The sequence below is a fragment of the Argentina silus genome (genome assembly GCF_951799395.1).
Source record: "Argentina silus genome assembly, chromosome: 14".
Classification (NCBI taxonomy): domain Eukaryota; kingdom Metazoa; phylum Chordata; class Actinopteri; order Argentiniformes; family Argentinidae; genus Argentina; species Argentina silus.
Genome location: NC_139668.1, coordinates 14,329,305 through 14,351,944, shown reverse-complemented (window position 1 = coordinate 14,351,944; position 22,640 = coordinate 14,329,305). Strand labels below are relative to the sequence as shown.

General features: G+C 42.0%; 1 protein-coding gene across 1 annotated transcript in view; it reads left to right on the top strand.

Annotated features, from left to right (window-relative positions):
- ncam1b (neural cell adhesion molecule 1b) overlaps positions 1-22,640 on the top strand; it is a gene marked incomplete at both ends in the record, with an annotated part of 78,079 nt that overhangs the window by 31,209 nt on the left and 24,230 nt on the right. Inside the window, 6 exons of the mRNA XM_083684202.1 lie at positions 17,816-17,890; positions 18,021-18,230; positions 18,664-18,807; positions 19,885-20,022; positions 20,452-20,569; positions 21,776-21,936. Coding sequence (XP_083540328.1) covers positions 17,816-17,890; positions 18,021-18,230; positions 18,664-18,807; positions 19,885-20,022; positions 20,452-20,569; positions 21,776-21,936 — 846 coding nt within the window. The remainder of the gene's footprint in view (positions 1-17,815; positions 17,891-18,020; positions 18,231-18,663; positions 18,808-19,884; positions 20,023-20,451; positions 20,570-21,775; positions 21,937-22,640) is intronic.

Sequence of the window (22,640 nt, the reverse complement as noted above, 5' to 3'; positions counted from 1 at the left end):
GCCCCCTCTCTCCCTCTCCCTCCTCCCTCCTCCCTGAAGGGTCCGTACTCTGTGTGACTCATTGCCCTCCTCTGCCTGAAAGGCTTCTCGCTCTCTTGGCCAACAGAAGCCGGATGTGTCATGAACCCCATCGCGCTGCCTTTGCATGGATGCCATGGAGTGCAAGGGCTTATGACAGCTGACAACCAGGGCATCTAAGGCAAATCAAACCCATCTCACAGACAGTCACAGAGACACAAATGAGAGAGGGGACTGTCTCTGGATTTGTTTGAGAGCTCTCTCAGCACAGCCCTAGTCCTAGTTGCCAAGGAAATCTTCACTATTATGGGACATTTTCAAAAAATTTGCAGATTCTGCCCTTTTTCCTCACATCTTTTATTTAGGGTTTGGAAGCTGGTTTGTGGAACTGTAAGCAGCAATCACAAATGTGCCTTCGGGTCAGCAGCAAGTGTAGAAAGCCCTTGCATTAAATGGCTCACTGGAGGTCCCTGCATCCACTGCCACAGGAGGTTCATTCATCAAGGCCACCCCACATCAGGAGAGGGTAGGGACAGGAAGTGCGTCGGTCCTAGGCCAGTTCTAGCTGAGGACAGCACAGGGCTGCTCCTTCTGTTTCAGTGTCCACTGTAGCGAGGAATAAACATGCATCCTGACTGAATAGGGTCAACTCTGTTTCAGTCAAGTGAAGACTTGATCTGATGTCGCTAAAGTGTTAGCATGGTTGATTCTACAGAAATTACATTCTCAATCGGACCATCTGGATTTTAGGGCCTTACAGCAAATTTTTACACACCTCACCTCGTGCTTTATGAAATTGCAGACACTCAAATCCAACTCATATTATGACATTATCCCTTTCTGAAGACTTTGTCTGCATTGTTTTCCTGAAAATTAACTTTGTCACGCAGTAATACACTGCATTTTTATTGTACTGGTAACAAACTGCTGAAGTTGATTACAGTGTAGAAAAGTTGCTTTAAACATGTTTTTTATTGCAGACAAAGTGTTAAGAGGGGGATTCTGTCATATTATTAATTGGTTTGGAGTGTCTGCAAGGTGTTTTGGACATGGGGCCCAACATATGACTACTGAGTATCTAAGAAAGCAAAATATGTAACTGAAAACTGTCTGGGCTAATCAACTACGGCCAAGGTCACGGCCAAACCAGAAGAAGTTCACAGTAAATCCAAACAAAATGTTGACTCATTTGAGGCAAATAAACAGACAAGGGAGAGGTACCAGGTGTGGAAACAAAGCCTGTGACTGGAGGATTTTAAAAGTATTTTTAGTAGGCTGGGTCATAGTCACGCTATTGGCTATATGAAGGTTGATTTTTTTTTCCCAAGCTACGTGATTTCCGGCAGGTAGAATCCTCGTGCATAAATGAAATATAGGGTAATGTCAAGATATTACCTTTTTCATCTGCCAGAACATGGTGACCACCATTAGCCCAAAGAAAAAACAACACTCCATCGGCCTAACTCAAAACATACAGCCGTTTGTGTAATGCACTCCATCGGCCCACTCCATAACTCCTATACTGTATATCAGCCGTCTGCGGAATGCAGTGCGGTCATGATATATAGGCTTGGCGCCATAAATGCCAGGATGTGAAGAGGGTTAATACAGGCACCCAGGTACAATGCTGTGTTGGCCAATAATGCAGACTAAAGTTAATCTACTTCCTTGGATTTAATATTGCTCTGAATGGGGCTGCAAAGATGATGGTGAATTTAAACCACAGTGTGTTAGATCTGTGTGAGGCTGCTGTATGAAGCTCCACATACAAAGCTCTCACATCACATTACTAGCAGAATACAGATCAGACAGAAATTGAGGAGGAAAACCTTATACTTCTTTTTTGTTCAGCAGCAGACAGATTAGGGCCTATCACTCAGTGGTAGACTTGTCACTGAATGGAGGGACTATTACTGTTGATTTATGTAGGCTAGATCGCACTGGAGACACTAGGCTAGCCCTGTGGAATGGAGTGTAAAACTATCAGGAGGGAAGCCTTGTTCTGTGTCTATTTTTACTGTCCAGCCTCTGATTGGCCAGTAAGGTGTGTGTGGCTCATGTTGTGTGATGAGGTGCTTCTGGGCCATCTGTCGCCGTTCATTGAGCCCCTGTGTGAAAACAAACCACGCCTAGACAGTCTGTCTCAGAGCAGCAGAGAGGGCATGGCACCTCCTTGGGTTTCCATTGTTAGCCGACAGTAGTTAGGATTCTATGATGACCATTGAGGTGTGTAACATTCAGAAACTTTTGCTAGCACTGCTGGTGTACTGGGGTCACTGATTTGCAGTGACACTGTAGAAAGTCGCAGAGATCTTGCATAATACAGTATGTCTAATCCGGACAGGGAGAAACTACAGCATTGATCTTGAGGGTTATGGACAAAGTAGAGACAGGCCATCTGTTGGTTACGTTAAACAGAGCTGCACAATGTGTCCCAGCTGTACCGTGCAGCCATTTTGTACACACACACAAAGAGATTAGAAACTTAAGCCTCAGCATGACTTCTTCACCACATTGAAGCTGCTGTGTTGCATCAAACCAGATAGGCACAGATCTGGTTCCCTACATGCGAAAAAAAGACATGGCAAGCACCCACATTTAACATGTCCGCGTGGCCCCATAGGTTGTTCTAGTCAATGCTTACTGTAAGAGCTTACTGGTGCTTACTGTAAGTTTACCAAGGTGATGGCAGTGCCGCTGGTCATGCTAATCAGTCAATAGCTGAAGACATTTCCGAGGAGGAGCATGGCAAAGTTGCACGATAGCGGACATGGCATGCTGTTCAGTATTAGCATAATTAGATGTGGCATGGATTAATGAGGGTTGTCAGGGATGGCCTTGATTAGCGCAGCAGGCTAACGTGCTACTGTATCATCCGCATCATCATATGCTACAACAAGACAAAAACAACAAAACTACTTATCTTCTGCCGTAGATTGAAGACCCATCTCTTCAGGCTACATCTTTATTGTCCCTCCTAAAGTACACTTCATCCCCACTACTTCCCTGTGCAAGTTTATCTCCTGTAAATAAATTAATAAATTAATAAAAAAAATCTTCCTTTCTTCTAGCATTGTGACTGCCCAATAGCCCCTGGTCCTAGCATAAATTATTTTTTCTTATGATGACTAATGGATGGATGATTCACTTACTTAGTCAAATGTATTTGTTGTAAGTCGCTTTGGACTTAGGCGTCTGCTAAATGCCACAAATGTAATGTAAATGTAAAATGTACAAAACTTCCTGTACAGCCTTATCAAAGGTCTTCAGTTGGCATTATCACTCCACTTCCAGAGCTAATGAAAAGACAAAGCAATTAAGTGTCATATTTAGCTCCATTGATAATTTATTCTACTTCAACTGTCAAGCAATCCGCTGTGCTCCTTTGAAACGTTATTGTCGGGTGGCACGTTGCCACGGTCACAATGCACAAATGCAAACGGAAGAGGTTGAAAGGGCTTTGCCAGACTCTGCGGTCAGTGCATGATTTGGGCCTATGTAGCAGGCCTATGAGGTATTACTACGTAAATATTTGGACACGAGTTAAATGCTTGTATAAAATAATCTAATGTGTTAAAACCCGATACACGTGATACAGCTCATGGCCATTTTGTGCATTTAAATACATTGAGTATATTGTTAAAACTTAATATAACGGCCAGCCTTAGCCATACACATTTATGAAAGAAATGAGTAAAGTTGACCAGGGCTGCAACGATTATTGGATTTTTCGAATCGATGAACATTGATCAATTATGAACTTTCATAATCGACTATTAGCATTTCTGTCTTGCCTTATCATATGCACTTTTTACAAAGACCACTGTTGAAGAGGTGATAATCTCATAATTTAAGGATACCAATAACATGTTCCAACCTACATCTGAGTGTGTGACACTCATTTTATGTGTTGTGGTGATATTGACAAGTACAGACATACACTCTTGTTTTAGGAATGTTTACAATGTAAACACTGAATTTCTCAATGGTAGTATGTATCATTCTCATTGTGTTTTGTGTGTATAATCGCCAACCAATATTTCTCTAATGTTTTTACCCATTGTGCAAAATATCTTTCCAGTGCAGAAACCTCAGTACATTGAGAAATGTGTCTGAAAAAGACACAGCAAAAACACAACAGACTTACATTTAAACACTTAAATGATTACATTTATTATAGCAATTGTAGTGTCATTGGTTGAGGTATTATGGCAGTGCAAAGTCAATGGTACATTTCAGTTGTTACATTTGTTACACTCAAATTCAGTACATCATGAATGTTTTGGACAGTTCACCACAAAACTTCTTCCGCTCCCTTTTCATTGTCCACTGGCACTCTGATATTGGACATCTTCATTAAGTCTCTGTGTGCCTGGGTCTGTGTGTAGCATCTGGGAAAACACACACCAAATGCACACACAGAGCTGCCTTTAAACAGACTCAAATACAGTTAAAATGAACTCAGCAGCAATACATATGCTTAAAACTTAGCGCATAGCCAAGTTAAATCTTTAAATCAAACTTTATCCATATAACTTCTCTCTTCTGTTCTTATCACTTTTCCAGTGATTGTAGACTCTGTCCAGATGTATGCCCCCCTCTGTCTGTAGGCTAGACTTGATCCTCATAAGCTGACCCAAGTGCTTCACCTGAAGGCGGTTCCTGGATTTTGTTTTGATCCGGTTTATGAGACTGAAACCGATTTCACAGTCTGCACTGGATGCTTAGAGTGTTCCATATACAGTATGTCCACAAGTTGGGCCACATCTTCCAACTCCTCACACTTGAGCGTCATGGTGAATTGTGTAATGTATTCAACACTCTCATTTTCTATTTTTACAATTAACTTGTTGTCATTGTTTTGCTGGCTGATGCTCTCCGGCTCTGACTGCAGTAGCTCAGTAGCGGCATTCCTGAACTCAAAATCTGTGGATGCACTCAGAGGTTCGAGCTTAAATGCAGACCATTTAGCTCCCCCTTGGGAAACCTGGCTTCAAAGCGTTTGCACACCTTGCACACAAACAGAATGGTATCTGTCATATTGACCCCATTTGTTTCCATTACTTCTCTTACATGGTTGGTCCAGTGATTTCCGCTCTTCAAAGACACAGTTCTGAGCCAGTTCCCCAGCACATTCTCAAGCACAGTGACGACTCTGGATCGTCACACTGGCTTCATCCACGGGCAGGGAGAACACAGCAGCATCTCTGTTTGAGACGGTGTCCAATTTAAAATCTATATCAAACGATCATAGCCATCCGGCGGTTAGAAACACACACAACACAAGCCATTGGGTTTGGGTTTTGATGTGGATGTGAAAGTATTAGAATTGATTATGGAATAAATAGGGTCTATACACAGCAAGGGCTCAGTTGTGACCCTGTGTCTTTTCTCACAATTTGCATGACAGAGAATTGAGATGGGCAGGATATTTGTGTTTTCTCTCATCTGAAATCAAAAGACCTGATGGCTCACCCCAGAGAGACTTTGATTGTCAATCTCTGTTGCGCACTACCATAAAACTCAATGATTGTGCATAAGCCAGAGTATAAATGATCCAGTGTTTTTTGATAGATCTGGTCTCAGAGGTGGTTCTCACACATCAGTGACACGTCACACGTTGTATCTTGAAAAAGGGGGATGTATTGGTTGTAGCTTTCGAAAGTTGGCATTCACGAACTACGGATGACGACATTCACAAACAACCATCAGAATTTGCATCAGAATGTATTGAGCTACAAAGCAGCTAAAATCAGTCATTTTCAATGGAAGATGGGAGATGTGACAGAAAAAAACTGTTGGGCAATGCAAACAGAATAGAATCAAGCTCTGTCTTATGCATGTTACCAGCCGTGACATTGGCAACAACCAATCGGCTGACAGAACATCCCACTTACTAGCTGCTGAATTTGTTAACACCCAGTTTGTGTAACTCAGAAGAAACTTCTTCAAGTTGCGACTCGATGATCATAAACAGTGTGTATGTAATACATACAGTAATATTTAAATGTAGAAATCAATTAGAAAAGCAGATCATTTAGGTTGTTATTGTATTCTTTAATTGTTTGTATGTGTCTATGGAAAGTGAACATCTTGAATAAAGCATAAATCATAAAACAATGAAAAGCAGATCGGCATCAAACCTGTTGCTCAAAGGGATTGTAGACTAGAGCATCAGCGGTAGGCAGAGACAGACTGTGTCATCTCACGCCCCATAATGAGCACTCCACTGCTCCACTGCATACCCTCTCTAGCCTGCCTCTGTCTTGCTCTGGCTATATTTGAATCAGGGCTCTCCCTCCTATTGATCTTCTCTCTAGTTGGGTCCCAGGCCTGCTTATCCGGCTCACTCCAGCTCGTCTGCCTGCTGAATGGACACACAGAGAGAGCCATGAGCGTGTGCCAGTTTTGGAGCTTTGTGTAGTCCCAGGCAGCTTGTGACTTGAGTGGCCATTGTTCCTCACTCTTCCCCATCTCTCTGTTGTTATAGTAATCAGCCAGACATACAAGCTAAGCTGGTCATTCTGCAGAGCCTAAGTGGTTTCATTTTGCGGAGCCTCAGTGGCTACCTCGCTGCAGAAGAGACGGGCAGCTGCTGCGTGGGCCTCATTGTCGTGACTCGTGGAGATGGAAAGAAATGGAGAGGCAACACAGTGATTAAGCTTTAGGAATGAGTCCTTTTTTCTCACTCTCTAGAACAGATTTGGTGACTCAATGAGTTCGCACAAACATGTTGACATCTCAATAATTTGTAAATGTCACATTGTGACTGTCTGCATGTTGGTGCCACACAAGATGCGAAAAAAGTAGGGGAAAAAACCTGAATCCCTCCACTTCACTTGTTATGCATGTATTTTTTAAGGCACAGTAGCGTCTCTTTTTGTAAACAGTAGAAAGAAAGTACTTGTGAGCTCAGCAGTCGCAAATGGGCTGGTAGGCCAACGAAGACTTCTCCAGTGGATAACCAAAGAATGCTCACCATAATTACGAAAACCCCCAAAGCAACTGTCACACAGACAAGGAACACTCTCCAAGAGGTAGGAATGTGACTGTGTCAGAGACTACCAAGCCGCTAAATGCGTCCCCAGCCGCACTACAGAGGCTTCACTGGCAGGTGCAAACCACTAGTTATCCCCAAAAAGGAGGGTCAGATTACCGTTTGCTAAAAAGGAGACCTGTGGTCTGGAAAAAGGTGTTGTGGACAGATGGGATGAATGTGATCATGTATCATAGTGATTTTAAGTGGAAAGTTTGGAGAAAAAAGAGATCTGCCCTAGATATAGAGCATACCACCTCATATGTGAAACATCTTTGGGCATGTATAGCTGTAACTAGAAATGGCTAACTTGTCTTAATTGCTATTATTGTTACACAGAAAGTCTGAGGAACCAAACGACGGCACACAGAGAGGGTAGATGAAGCCCGAAGGCGTATTTAATGATAAATAATAATATGGGAAAGGGGAATGGGGACGAGTGGAGAATCCAAAGAGAGTAATCGAGGGTCGGTCCAGGGTCGGGCAGGTAGACGGGTAGTCGAGCAGGCAGGTGGTCGGGCAGGCAGATGGGTAGTCGGACAGGCAGGTGGTCGGGCAGGCAGGGAGGTCCAGTAATGGGTAAGGGGCTAGGTCCGTGGAAGGGGGGGACGAGGGGAAACCAAGGAGGACGAGGTATCTGGATGGGGGCACAGGAGAACAGGTGGTTACGCGGATGAAGACAAGGCACAAGGAATCGCAATACACACAGGAGGGCTGAAGCATCTGTAGGTCTCGATTCACAAAAGGTTACCGTAAAATTACAGTACGTTCTGGAGTGTTGACCAGGCAGGGTTCTTATAGGGTGCTGATTGGGGATGGGTCGCAGGTGTGTTGATTGGGGATGGGTCGCAGGTGTGTTGATTGGGGATGGGTCGCAGGTGTGTTGATTGGGGATTGGTCGCAGGTGTGTTGATTGGGGATGGGTCGCAGGTGTGTTGATTCGGGATGGGTCGCAGGTCTGTTGATTGGGGATGGGTCGCAGGTGTGCTGATTGGGGATCGGGTCCAGGTGCGCTGTCGACTGGGGGCTGGACACTACAGCGATGATCGCTGGGGCCTCGAGGTGGTGCCAGAAGGATGGTTAGGAGGGGGAACCGTAACAGATATAAATGTATTCCGAAGTGTACAGAAACATCTTGTCTGTACAAGCAAATGCCTCGAAATTAATTGGATGGTGCTTCAGAGTAACACAAAAAGTGCCCAAAAAGTGGAACATTTTTGACTGGCCAAGTAAATCTTCAGATTTAGATCCAGTTGAACGTTTCCTGAGGAGATTTTAAGAAAAAGGTGGAAAAAAATGAATATGGCTGCAGTACAGGCCTGACAGATCATCACAAGATACCCAGCGTCTGGTGGGGTCAATGGGTCGCAGACTTCAGGCAGACTCCTGCATGCAAAGCACTGATGACCAAATACTCAATATGAGTGCTTATATAATAGGGCGAGCCGGCAACCCAGTTTGATCTGGGTACCTTGTAGAAAATCCCAGAACATGACTCAAGTTTGGGGAAAACATTGGGAAACCTCATTGACAATATATAATTACCTAATAAAGTGAACCACTAGACTGCTATGAGAGATACGGTTGTTGCAATGAAGCCAGGAAATGCTGTTTATGGGCGCTGAATTGTCATCAACATCTGATTGTTGGCAGCAGAACCTTGGCACCAATGCAGGCGCAGTAACACCATAGAAGTCATGCATAAGTGACACATGTTTATAAAACACTTGTATTGTAACAGGGTTTTCATTCCCATATGACTGTTGTGCTTGATATGTTTACGTGTGATCTTCGCCAATCACAGGGTTACCTACTTTCAGTTATTTGCGGGGTTGCCTACTTTCTTTTATGTTATTTGCAGGGACACAAAAACAAAAAAAATTCAATGGTAGGACCCTGCAGCTTTCCCAAAGGGAGGGGCATCGTCTTATAGGTTCTCATTTGTTAAATTAAGCTTGCTAAGCTTGAAATGAGGCACACATACACCTCTGAAATTGGACAACTCTGTAAATTAGTAGTATAATTATTGTCCCCAATGAGGAAATTGGTTTTGCAACTAATCATTACAAAACACAATTGACAAGAACATACAAGTAAATGTATGAGTTGAGCTTTATTAATGGTTGGTTGTCTCCAGTCTGTGCCTTGATATTGTACTAGCCTGGGAGGATGTAGTGAGGGCTCGGGAGGCTGTTATTCAGAAGTCTTTTCACTTTCTCTCTTTTTTTCTCATAGTGCCCTCGTGTACAGTACAGTGTCTGCATTTTCCTCTGGCCTTGTATACCTCTTGCCTCTTAAATGCTGTCTTATTACTGGAGAGCGTAGCATGGCATGATGGGGCACAGACGCTCGCCTCTCTCAGCTCCTCCCTGGGCTTTTGTTGTGTGGTGCACAGCTGAGGCAGATGCTGAGGGGCACTCACTCTAAATTGCCTGAATATGGCTGAATCTCATTGGCTAAGGGCAGGCAACACAGGGCACCACTGCTCAATGAGTCATTGCTAATCTTCAGCAATAAGGAGGAGAATGAAAGGAAGGCTGCAATTCTTTCAGAGGCACATCAATGTAATTTCTGTCTCTTAGCTTGTAACCCGGTTTGACTCATATGTGATGATATTTTGGAAGTTTATGCTATGCAGCATTTCTGCTGAACGTGCTGTTTGGGTCTGGTTGCGTTGAGGAAAAAAAACTGAGATTATGGGGTTTGACTGAAGAATGAGGAGGCTTCAAATGAAATGTGCTAAAAATAAAATGCTTTAAATAAACAATAAACGTGTTGGATGGAGGTGTGACTCTGAATCATACATTCCAGCAGAGCATAGTGTTTGGTTTTCATTTTGACCTTATTTTCTTTATTCTAACATGCACAGCTGTTACATAACTTATAAATATGCCCTGTTATGTCAGTGTTTCATGTGTTGTTTCATGCTCTCATTATTTTACATGGATCATCCTGCTTGCTGCTGTGAACACAATTGGTTTGTTTGTCTGTTGATTTAAAAAAAAAAAAAAAAAAAAAAAAAAAAAAGTATGTAATAATAATGTAATAATCTTTTGAATGGAGGATTTTTATGTGTAAATAGGAATCATGATTTGAGATTTAGCCTACTCTGAACAAATGTATTTTCCAGGGATTGCAATTAAGGAAGCCTGGCCTGGGGCATTTGGATGCTCTGTTGTTGTTCACTTCTGTGTTGGTGAACAGTAATGCAGTGACAGAATGCCCTGAGTGTGCTTTGAGCCTGGCAGATATTGCTGCCTGTGTTGGAGCTGGAGGGCTCAGTACGGACAGCACCAGCTGAGCCTCAAACAATTGTAAAGTATCACACTGTAATCATGTTTTCTTCAAAGCGCAGCATCACACAGAGCCAAATGAATGTAGCCACATAGTAATTTAGAACCTGTGTGTTTCAATTGTTTTCAACTGGTACGTATGTTCGGCCGTTGAAACTCATGCCCTGTGATGTTGTTGACCATGTTAGTGTGTGTGTGTGTGTGTCTGGGCAGTGTGTGCGTCCATGTTAATCCACTCCTCGGAGGCCGTGCCCTTGTATCCAATCAGACCACAGTTGTGGAGTGAAAGGGAGGAGTGAGTGAAGCAAAGCGAGAAGAGAACGGCGGCAAGATGGGAACACGTTTCCATAGCAACTGGTAGGAGTGAGTGTAACTGTGGTTGAGAGGCATGAGCGGCAAGCAAATTCCCATCATCCACTGACTGCCTTCCCAAACCGAGCTCTAAGGTAGTGCAGCCAACTAACTGCAGTGCAATGTCAGATAAGCTTTGGGTGGATGATGTTCATTTTAAGCTTGCGAGGTCAATACAGTGGTTGAACCGTCTGTTGAAATACTGTGTATGTGTATGTATGTGTATGTATGTGTATGTATGTGTGTGTGTGTGTGTGTGTGTGTGTGTATGTGTATGTGTGTGTATGTGTGTGTATGTGTGTGTGTGTGTGTGTGTGTGTGTGTGTGTATGTGTATGTGTATGTGTATGTGTATGTGTATGTGTATGTGTATGTGTATGTGTGTGTGTGTGTGTGTGTGTGTGTGTGTGTGTGTGAGCGTCCCATGGTTAATAAACATAATCCTATAGCAGCATGAGTGAGTCAGGAGGGCTCCATCCATACAGAATCCCAACAGCGTCACCTGAGGTGTTCTAGGAATACTGGAGAGAGGAAAAGAGGCCAATGTCTGCATAAAATCACCTTATTATCTATGCTATCTTAGCTAATTGTGTCCCATTAGAGATTTCTAATGGGACTTCTCTTGCTCTTGTTGTGAAAAGTCACTGTACCTCTGCAGAAAACTGTGAGAGAACATTTCACCGTATAAAGCACAGACCTTTGGGAATAACACTGTTTGAGAGAGAAGATATCCCTCTGGTCAAAACTTGGTTGTATCAAATTAGTTCCATAGTTATTTAAACTTTCTACATCATTTTATCATGTTGAATCAATGTGGAAAGTTGGTTGAATTTACAAAAAGTCATCAATGGTTTGTCACATTTGAACTACAATTTAAAAGTGCAATATGTAATATTCAAGCTTTCTAATGGTTGTAATGACTGTTTAATCGGCAGCAATCAGGGAATGAGATCCATTTAAATAAATATTTGATTTACCAATGCTGTTTTAGACCCGAAAAACATATTCTAAAATGGTGTGTTGAGTGTGACACTCAGTTTGTATAAAAACATGTTGTTACTGGCCAGGGGTGTTCTAGGGGGGTGGGTTACTGGCCAGGGGTGTTCTAGGGGGGTGGGTTACTGGCCAGGGGTGTTCTAGGGGGGGGGGGGGGTTACTGGCCAGGGGTGCCTCTTTGAATCGTACCCGCATGCAGAAACACAACAGCTAATGTCCGACACTGCAAGTCCATTTCAGGGGTTATATTATTATCATTAGGGAAGTTGTTGTTGTTTGGGACTTCGGTTAGGAATAACTAGGCTAGATAGATATAGAGCACAGTTTAAGTAGTACGTTATCACAGAATTGCGCTATGGTGGCCAGAGGTGGCAGATTTCCAACAGACTTACACCCTGCTCCTTTAAACCACAAATCAAGTGACAGGTTTTCAATGCCTGGTTTATTTCAAGTGGAATTCATGTTTGTTGACATCTAAATCAAACCACAAGCCACTGATACAAAGCCCCCGTAGCAGTATTGGAAATGGTATGCAGTCATGTTTTCATATTAGAGCTCTAAATTATTTGAGACTACCAGCTGTCATCTGGGGGTACGATCATGTTGGATCCAAATATGTCTGTGCGTGTGTGTGTGTGTGTGAGTTGTATCTCAAATCAGTCTCTCGCTCTCTCTACCCCCCCCCCCACCCCCCAAATACAAGCATGTTGTGGATTTGCATGGATGTAGTGGAGAGTAAAGAACACACGTAAATGCTGTTTACACACTTTTTTTCATGGTAAATACCATTAACCTACCTTTTAGGAAAATGAGCAGATATTAAAACTAGTGTTCATGTTTGTACTTTTCTCTGGTGTCCATCATTTCCAACTTTCTTCCAACTATACTACATCCCTGTGGAAGGGGGATTCCTATCAAGATTATACTGACTGTAAGTCCCTAAGCCTGTGATTAGTCCTTGGCTTCTTCTCTGTGGCTCATCCTTTTCCTTGCCCTCTAACTGGACTCTCGCTGGAGACGATTTTATTTGAAGTGGTACTGTTGGTAGCAGAACAATTAGCATGCCCTATGGAAAGCCTGTTACGCAGACAACCTATAGTACTGTGAAGGATCTGTGAGGACCAATTAGTGCTAGATTGCTGGTGCTAGTGCAGTTTAGAAGTATTTAATAGTTGGAGAAATCCCAACCTTAGGTATGCTGATCAGGTGTGAGACCGTTGAGTCTGTAGCCATTAATGCAATATGGGTGGGTGGTTACAAGTTACAACATCGAGAGAGAAAATCTTCAAATGAAATTCCCTTTGGGACCCTCATCGTTCAGTCGTCGGCATAGCTTGCCAGATTCCGTGCAGGAGGAGATGAAAAGTGTTTTTCGCATGAATAATCTTAGAACAGTTGATTATAATAGAAAAATAATTGTGGCAGAGTGCTAATTAGAGAAGGGTTTGGCAGTTTGGACAAGTTTCTGCTACGCCCCAATGGGGTTTTCTAAGAGAAGTAGTAGAGGGAAGAGCTAGGATTACTCCAATGGTAAATCGAGAGTTGATGTAGCAGTATATCGCGCCCAAGGGTGACTTAGGCCAGCAGCTAATGAAATTGCGTACACATTCAAAAAGTTATCACCCTGTCAATATCTATAACCAAATCTAGTCATCCAGTGTTTGATGAATTTATCACAAAGACTTTTTTGTTTATCACTGTTGGCTTGCCTTGCTGACAGGCATCATTGATTTTTTGGAAATGTGCAAAGCATCTTTAATATCTATTCTCTTGGGCAGTAAAGCCTCAGCCGTTGCCATGGAGATGGCTTTCTTGTACACGCGTGTGTGTGTGTTTAGCCTAAAGTCTGCTGTGTATTTCCAGTGCTGGCGTGACCTTATTTCTATAGAGAAACACTGCAAGCTAAAGTTGGAGGAAATAATATGCTTGTCTGGGCCATTCTTAATGGGACAGCTACAGCCAGAATACTGTCAAAGACCATCTCTTGTGCTCAGTGTATGTGTGTGTGCATGCGTGTGTATGTGCACGTGTACGTGTGATTTTGCAGTTAGCCTATTTGTCCTATTCTGTTTAATGGGACTTTATGCATCCTTGAGTCAACATGTTTTAATCTATGTACCACGCATATGAATACTCATTAAAACCTTGCATTCTATTTTGGGCAACTCCTTATCTTTTATTTGTTAAACTCGGCCCCAATGAGCGCCTTTTTGGCTTCCATTTTTTGCTTGTTTGCATTTGTGCAATGACAAACATTTATCAGGGTTTGATCTACTGTAAACAAATAGTTGCCCTCATCACTCAATCTCACATTTATCTGAAATTATCTTGAGATTGCTTTAGCTTCTATAATCTTCTATAAAGCATGTCTTCTATTATATTAGAGATTGATCCCATATGAGGCTTTGGGGTGCCTCTGTAAATTGACTCTTCCTAATCCAACAACAGCAACCTTGACACTTTGGGCATGAATATCATCCATTTGGTTATTATGCACTGAACATAATGAACAACAATTATTATTTTTTATTTTTTATTTATTTTTTTACATTTAAAGCAGTTAGTCTTACATGCATCAATGTTTAAGGCATTGCCCTGTGACATAGCCTACTGAACTGTTAAGACTGTGAGAGAAGCTAGCCTAATCTCTATGGACGTGTAATACACTGCTGGTCAAATGAAAGCTTTGATGTTTGCACACGCATCACATGACAAGGATTACCTGATACATTTCTATTAGAAACCAGACATTCATAGTTAATCTTTGGTATGGTGGTTGAGGATAGGTTTGTTCTGCTCATTGTTATGACCCTTAAGCCTTGACCCATATTGAAATGATTATGATGTTAATGCACGGGTTGAAATTAAATTAAATCATCATTAAGGTTGTGTAAACTGGGGCTTTGATAGAAAAACACTGTAGGCCAATTTGTAAATTAAACAGTTCTGCTTGCATAAGCTAGTATTAGACCTAGGTCCTTGGCTTATAGGCAACTGTTTGAGCCTAACCTAGATCAATATTAACTTTAGCAAATAATGCTATGGAAATGTAGCAATGAAGCCCCCCTCAAACAATAATGGCAGCCTCGATGAATTACGTGAGTAGCCTATGAGTTGTTGTATTAATTTTGAAAAGGACAAATGATAGTCTTTTCTGAGAAATTCGAAATTATGTCCTTGAGAACAAATCATTTCATGGACACTTCATAAAATGTGCATATCCTTTTCAGCGTTTTTTGCCCCCCAGTGTTCTTGCTCTGTAGCAATACACGTTTGATTAGAAATGATGCTGAGAACTATGTAGAATTGTATGAAAATGTTTGCCCCCCCCCCATACCACCACCACCGCAAGAAACACACACAACAGGCTAGGAGCAGCTACAGTATTTCTGTAAGTGGAGACCCTATTTTAGCCATCAATCTTTCGTGTCCATTGTCTTGACTGAGACAGAACCCATAAAGGCTCTTCATAGAGCGACAAAGTCGGGAGCTCCAGTGATCAGTCAGGCCTCATCGCCCCACCCCCCACGATGCCGACAGCATCACTTTGAAAAGTCAAAGACAAAAGCCTGGTGAATGAGACTACAGTTGGCCTCAGGCTGTCTCCCTCATTCGGAGGTGGATAGCTGTAATGCTGAGGTGTAGGAGCTTAAGTGTGGATATCTCCTACATTTCATTGTAATGATGTGTAGAAGCAATCTGAATGGGTTTTGGGAACTGGAATGTATACTACCCAGACATTTCTTTTGAGTATCATTCCTTGGGTAGATGCAGGCTCCACACTGCTACAGTACTATATGTACATTTGATCTCATGTCTTAAATTGCATCTTCCAAGTGGTCAAGGAAGTCATGGAATTCATGGGGACAGTAACACCACTGTATTAACCCCATAAATTGTGTCTAAAGTTTACTGACACGAGGTTCAGACAAGCATATGAGTTGCCAATATGTTTTTTATTCCTGTATTTTTCTGGTAATTCCAGGATAATTTGTATTGTTTTTGGTGAATTGGCAATTTGCCAAACTGAGTGCTAGCCCATATTATGATATATAGCTTTACACTTTTATTTGGAGGTTTATTGATCTATTATCAGAACAGAGTTGACAGTGTTATTAATCAGAGGAACCATTTTCAGAGTGTTATTTCTTTGGACTGATGAATATGACTTATATGCATGGTACATCTCACATCAATCACATTTGACACAATCGAATCGGAAATGTCCAGTAATATAAATTGATAACCAAATAGCATATTTTCAGCTTAGAGTGACAGGTTGATATTCTTTCCCTTCTCTCTTAGTCTTTTGTGGTCTAACGTCAAAACTACAACAACACCGAAACAACAGCGTACCGCCATAGTTCCGTTAACATAGTTTTGAGGGTGCTGCGCCAAGAATGAGTCGAGATGTGAGCCAACCTTTTCCACCCAGCTGCACCCCACCCAAATAGGGGGTGAAAACCTGAAGCGGGTCGTTAAGAGACAAAAGAAATGTCAGTTATGCGCACTGTACGATGCACTCTGTCGCATCCATCTCCTGTCCTAGAGCCGAAACTACTTTTTTCTATCCATTTTCTATCCAGTCAGTCTCACTGAAACCCAGCATCCTCACTCCTGTCTCACATGAACATTCGTAACTTTATTTTGTAATGCGTTATCAAAGCCGACTTGCGCTTATTCGTGTCAAATTACCACAAAAAAATGTCCACCGCTTCTCCGTGCTCTCGCATGTTGCTCCCTGAGCATATTAGAGAATGTGTCTAGGCTACAACAAAGAGTATCAGAGTAGGCTAGATAAATTGACTACAACAAACAGTAGATAAGAATATTTGAAAAACATGAGTGGTCCTCTGTGGCTCAGTTGTGGTCCTCTGTGGCTCAGTTGGTAGAGCATGGCATGGATTCCTGCTGGGACCATATATACTGAAATGTATGTACTCACTGCAATGTAGGTCGCTTTGGATAAAAGCGTCAGCTAAATGGCATATATTATGAGTTGGTCCCTTGCTCGGTCCCCCGTTAAGATATTTAAACCATTTCCACTCTTCATCTCCCTGTAATTCATGAGCTGATCTGCTTTAATCAACTAGATTTTGCCAAATATAGCCTTAAGCCTAGGAGATATTCTGTGATTCGTGGAAGGAGGTAATCTATGTCAGTCAATAATGTTAGCACTGTCAGTCATTCATACTGATAGCTCTTGTCACTTCCTTGTGGGGGCTTTTGGCAACACTTCACACATCTTCACAACTCATGTCTGCTGCAGCAACATTGAGGTAGCCCACAGTTGCGATGGCAGTATGACTTACTATAACTTACCAAACACTGACCTACTGTACATAAATATCTTATAGGTGTCTTTAAGTTTAGATCACACAACTAAGAGGGTTAGGGTTTACATTTACATTCAAGGCAAACTACATACTGCACCATTTCACAGATGAGTAGGTCTCATAACGGAATGTAAAGAAGGCTTATTTAACCAATGGGATTTGATCTTAGGGTCTCCTATGTTCTATCAATGTCTTATTCATGCTGAGAATGAAGGAGGTTATTCCTGTTTTTTCTTATGTTATGCTGCTGTAGAGAGTCAGTTCCAGACTCTTAGACAAAAGGTTCTATGTAGAACCAAAAAGTGTTCTTCGGCTGACCCTGTAGAAGTACCCTTTAAAGACCACTTTTTGGTTCCATCTAGAACCCTCCCTTCTACATGGAACCAAAAAGTGTTCTTCTACAAAGAAAGCCGATGTTAGACCGCTGATGATGTAGGCTTACAGTTTGCACACAGAGCCAATAAAGTCTGTACCTCAGTATAAAGCAGAGTCAGACTACTTTTACATGTCGAAAGGTTTATCATTAGTTGTGGCAGATCTAGTGGTTTTAATAATGATCGACCGCTGCGCAAGCAGAGTGGATAAGGAGACTACTGCAAGGAAATTAATGGAGAGTACTGTGAGAACTTGCAAGGGTACTGAATTATGCATCTAAAGAAGTGCTGCAAACATAAGCCTAACACAATGTGGGTGTCATTAATGAAATCCCTTCTCTCCCTGTTTCCTGTTATTCCCACATACATGTGTTGTCCAATTACTTCAATAACGTCTCTTCTTTGTCCTCAGCTGCTCTGGAAGTGGAGATCACCCCCACCCAGGGAGAGATCAGTGTTGGAGAGTCCAAGATCTTTCTGTGTGAAGGTAAACTTACTAGGCTGAAGCGGCTTGTGTCTCTTCATCTGTTTTGTAGACAGATTTAATGAACATCTCAAGATTATGTTATCATAATGATTTTGCCAATCAATATGTCTGTCCATGTCCTGGTGTGCAGTTATCGGGGTAGCGAAGCAAATTGACTGGTTTTCACCAAGCGGAGACAGGATAGAACCGAACAAACCGGACATCACTGTGACCCTCAGTGACGGGCCTTCGTCCACACTCACACTGTACAACGCCGGGGTGGACAACGCCGGGACCTATAAGTGTGTGGCTACCAATGGAGACCAGCAGGCCGAGTCCACGGTCAACGTCAAAATCTACCGTAAGCACCTTTCTCACCCTGTTCATACCCAGAGTGCTGTTTGCATGATTACATATGAACTTGAAGTTCTTAAAGCAAAAACAATTATTTGTCAGTGTGGTGAAGGAAAACTACATTGACTGCTTGAGGGCAGCATGTCTTTCATTTCCTTTTCAACTGCAGATGGATTTTTCATCAGTTCAATAAACCCTCAAAAGACCATTAAAGCTCTGCCTAATGACCCTGTCTGTTTTGCACTTCTTCTGAGTAATGGGTTTTATTTGCCATGATTGCCAAGCATCTGCAAATGTCCATCATAGAAATCTTTCATGGCTTCCCAGACAGAGCATTCTAATGTCATTATGAGGCCATTTAGAGAACACTGCCTAATAAAGTGACCCATGTTTTGAATTTTATGCCATTGAGTAACATTCTTGCATATTGATTTCTCTAGAAAAGATCACCTTCAAAAACGCCCCGTCTCCACAAGAGTTCACTGAAGGAGACAATGCCAACATTGTCTGCGACGTCATCAGTTCACCACCTCCCACTGTAATCTGGAAACACAAAGGGGCGAAGATCCAGATGGAAAAGGACAGTAAGTCAGTGGTGTTGCGTCAACAGATGAATAAAATTAGACAAACCATTAGATAAATCAATACTACCTTCTAAACAGCAGAATGATATCACAAATGAGTTTTCAAATGTAAAACAGTAATGTTTCTGGCTGAAAACGGTGCATTCTGTAGCAACTCAGAACATTACATGCAAAGCAATCCCTCCCCTCGCTTGAGATTAGCGTCAAGTAGTATTTCAAAACAAATTCAACCGAGATCCGGTAAGTTGCCGCCCGCCCAGAGGGATGACTGTTTCATGTTTTCACTGCTTTTAGTGTCAGCCCGTGTCCTCGGTCCTCACTCTATTTCAACAAAGTCCCCTCCGAGCTGTCAGGCACTGTTTTCCATTTCAGCAAATCCTTGACAAATGATAGCTGATGGGTGTGAATAGTATACTGTAAAACACTTTTACTGATTAATGAATTCACTTAAGAGTGTGACTGTTGTACTTCCCCAGGGACAACCCATTCCTGTCCTTCAGACAGACTCATCCCTGATACTATAATCTTGGTATGGATTATTCTCTCCAAAAAAAAGAGGTAGCAACACACACACACACATTTTGGTGTTGCTAGATGCCTCTTTTTTGAGAGCATACTCTACAGTGCCTTCGGAAAGTATTCAGACCCCTTCACTTTTTCCACATTTTGTTGTGTTATAGACTCAATTTAAATGGATTAAATTAAAAGAATTTGCCATCAGTCCCCACACAATACCCCAGAATGACAAAGCGAAAACACGTTTTTTGAAATGCCATTACATTTATTCAAATTGAAATACAGAAATACCTCATGTACATAAGTATTCTGACCCTTTGCTATGACACTCTTAAAATTAGCTAAAATGCAAAAATGTCATCAACAAATACCTCACTAAGTTGAATTGAGTCCATCTTAATGCAAGGATAATAGTTAATGTAATTTTGCAATTAATATTGTTGTTTTTACACGGTCTCTGATTTGCATAGGAATCAACTTATTGAGTGATTTGTTGATGACATTTTTGCATTTTAGCAAAAACACGTTTGGACAATAATTCTGACCTCCTTCTCGTTTTAGTTCGGTTTAAGATCCTGAGCAACAGCCACCTGCAGATCCGAGGCATCAAGAAGACAGATGAAGGGATGTACACCTGTGAGGGGCGTGTCATGGCCCGAGGCGAGATTGACTTCCGGGCTATCAGAGTTGTCATTAACGGTCAGCATTCCTCCCCCCTTTCTTAAATAAATAAGATAAAAAAAATACTAATGAGCATGGTTTCCTACATACCTTGCCTGTGGTCGATTCACTAAGACAGTTTGGGGGTATTTTGTTCCCTTAATTACTTGATACTTGTGGCTGTATTTTGTTTTCTTTGAATTGTGTTGTTAGTTGTTAGTCAAGTATGGGATGGGATGAGACAAATTCCTATGGGAGTTATGAATACTGCAGCTAACCCCATCAATGCAGCTAACGATTACTTGGCATGCAATACATTCTTGCACCTTTACTTTAACTCAGGTTAAACAATCACTGTTTTCATGCTCGTATTAAGTAGAGTATTATGAGTTCACAGGTATTTTTTGCACAGCTCAGTGCTGTTTTTGTCAAGCGGAGCCTCTGAATGTCTCCCTCTCACTGCCTCAGTGCTCCCAACCATCCGGGTGTGGCAGGCAGAGGTGAATGCCACTGCTGATGTGGAACAGTCCGCCATGTTGTCTTGTGCTGCTGATGGATACCCAGAGCCTATGGTGACCTGGGCACGGTAAGACTGGATCACTCCTTTTCACACGGTATACAGTACACACCAGACATGGGTTCAAATAGTAGTTAATAGTAATACTTAGCTGTGCTTACTTGAGTTTGCAATTGATTGTATTACTGTGATAGTGCCCTCCCTTTATTATTATCTGTTGGCTTTTCAGTGTCGTGTGTTGTACCCAATGCTCTGACCTTCTTAGAAGGCTTAAAGGGTACTCCCCTTGTTGCAATGTGAGGGACAGGAATGGAGTGAACTCCTTATGACACTTTAGGGTGAACAACATAGAGTGTACTGCAGGTCAGATCACGTCCTTGGGGAGTCTTAAGTGAACAAGGAGGATCTATTATGGTTCACCAGTCAAGATTACAGGCCAACATGCAATTATCTGTGCTTAAACCTTGACTGTAAGGGGTCATCATAGGCATTGCCAAGAAATACTGTAGACAGTTTTCTAGAGAAAGGGTAGAAAGTGTAATGGCTGAAGTACTTGGGCAGAGGACTCAAAAGCACAACTTGGAGACAAAACTTAAATCCAATAGAATAGTCTTTACTTTAAATAAAGGTACGGTACACAGGTCAATGGGTAGGCAGATAATCCAGGAAGGGGGTAGGCAAAGCAGGGTTCGGTAGAGAGGTAGGCAGCTCAAAAAGGCAGGCAGATAATCCGATAAAGGGAAGGCAAAATCCAAAACAAACTCAGAGAAAAAAAACAAAAAAAAAACAGGAATACTAATCACTAGGAAATGCTCGGACGTATGACACAAAGGTACAAAGACGAACTGGCCCAGAGACAGGGGAACACACAGACTAAATACACAGGGAAGGATGATGAGGAACAGGTGAAGCCAATCAGGGCGGGGTCAACAATCACACAGGCAGGAAACACACAAGGGCAGGTTGTGAAGTGTCTGAAACAAGAGACAAGGTAAGAAACACAAAACAGGAAACAAAATCAACAACGTGAAATAAAGACAAACATAAACTAAGAAACAGGCCGAGACGTTACAGAAAGACTGGATGAAAATACACTAATTGTGTGCATTCAGATAAACTCTGAGTGACTTACTTCACAGTGAAAAAAATATGTTTAGAAGTCATTTATTGTTATAATAATAAAATCCTTTCTACCATGAAAGCTGCTTCTCTGGTTCCATGAAAGCGTGTCGTGATTGTAATAATCGTGGTATGCCGTCATTTCGTCTCCCTCAGGAATGGTGTGGTTCTGGAGTCTGAACAGAAGTATGGCTTTAATGAGGATGGCTCAGAGATGACAATAATGGATGTTCAGAAGCTGGACGAGGGGGAGTACACCTGCATCGCCAAGAACAAGGCTGGGGAGAGCGAGCAGGAGCTCAGCCTCAGAGTGTTTGGTAAGGACTACTGACTTTTCTGTCTGCTTGGGTTGTCCAATAATGTTCGAGGATTGCCTTGCAAACCCGCACGTCACTGGTTCGAATCGCTCTATAGACAACTATGTGTTCAAATTATTGTTGCTAATGCTAATGTTTGCTACAATTTGCCCTTACCTTAACCGCTCAACGTTAATGCTTAATACTGCCTAACCGACATGCAATTCGAAGTTAACAAAGATTAACTTCTTACGTAAGTTACGCAAATCGCTTACCCTCATGTAGCGTGTCTTCAGATTTTATGTATTATCCAAAATGTGTCAACCAGGACGCACAATTGGGAATGCAAACTATCATGTACAGTGCAGGTACACTATTTAATTAGGAGACTGTTTTGCAGAGTTCAACATAGAGAGTGGATTTGGAGGAGTGAAAGTATTTGATTTGGACTGAGCAAGGGGCGTACCGGGGTTATTTGGTATGTCATGCATTTACGACACTAATGATTTTTAAGATGGGTGGTTTTGCTATTCAACTCTGAATTAAGTAGTAATGTCAGACATGAGTACCTCACTAATCACCGACTGATTACTAATATGGTTGATAATATTCAATATTAATTGAATTACGCTTTAATGACAATTAAATTGTTATTATTATCTGTTGACATAATTTTGGTATTCTAAATTATCTCTTGCTACTGAATTCTCTGAACATAAGTCATC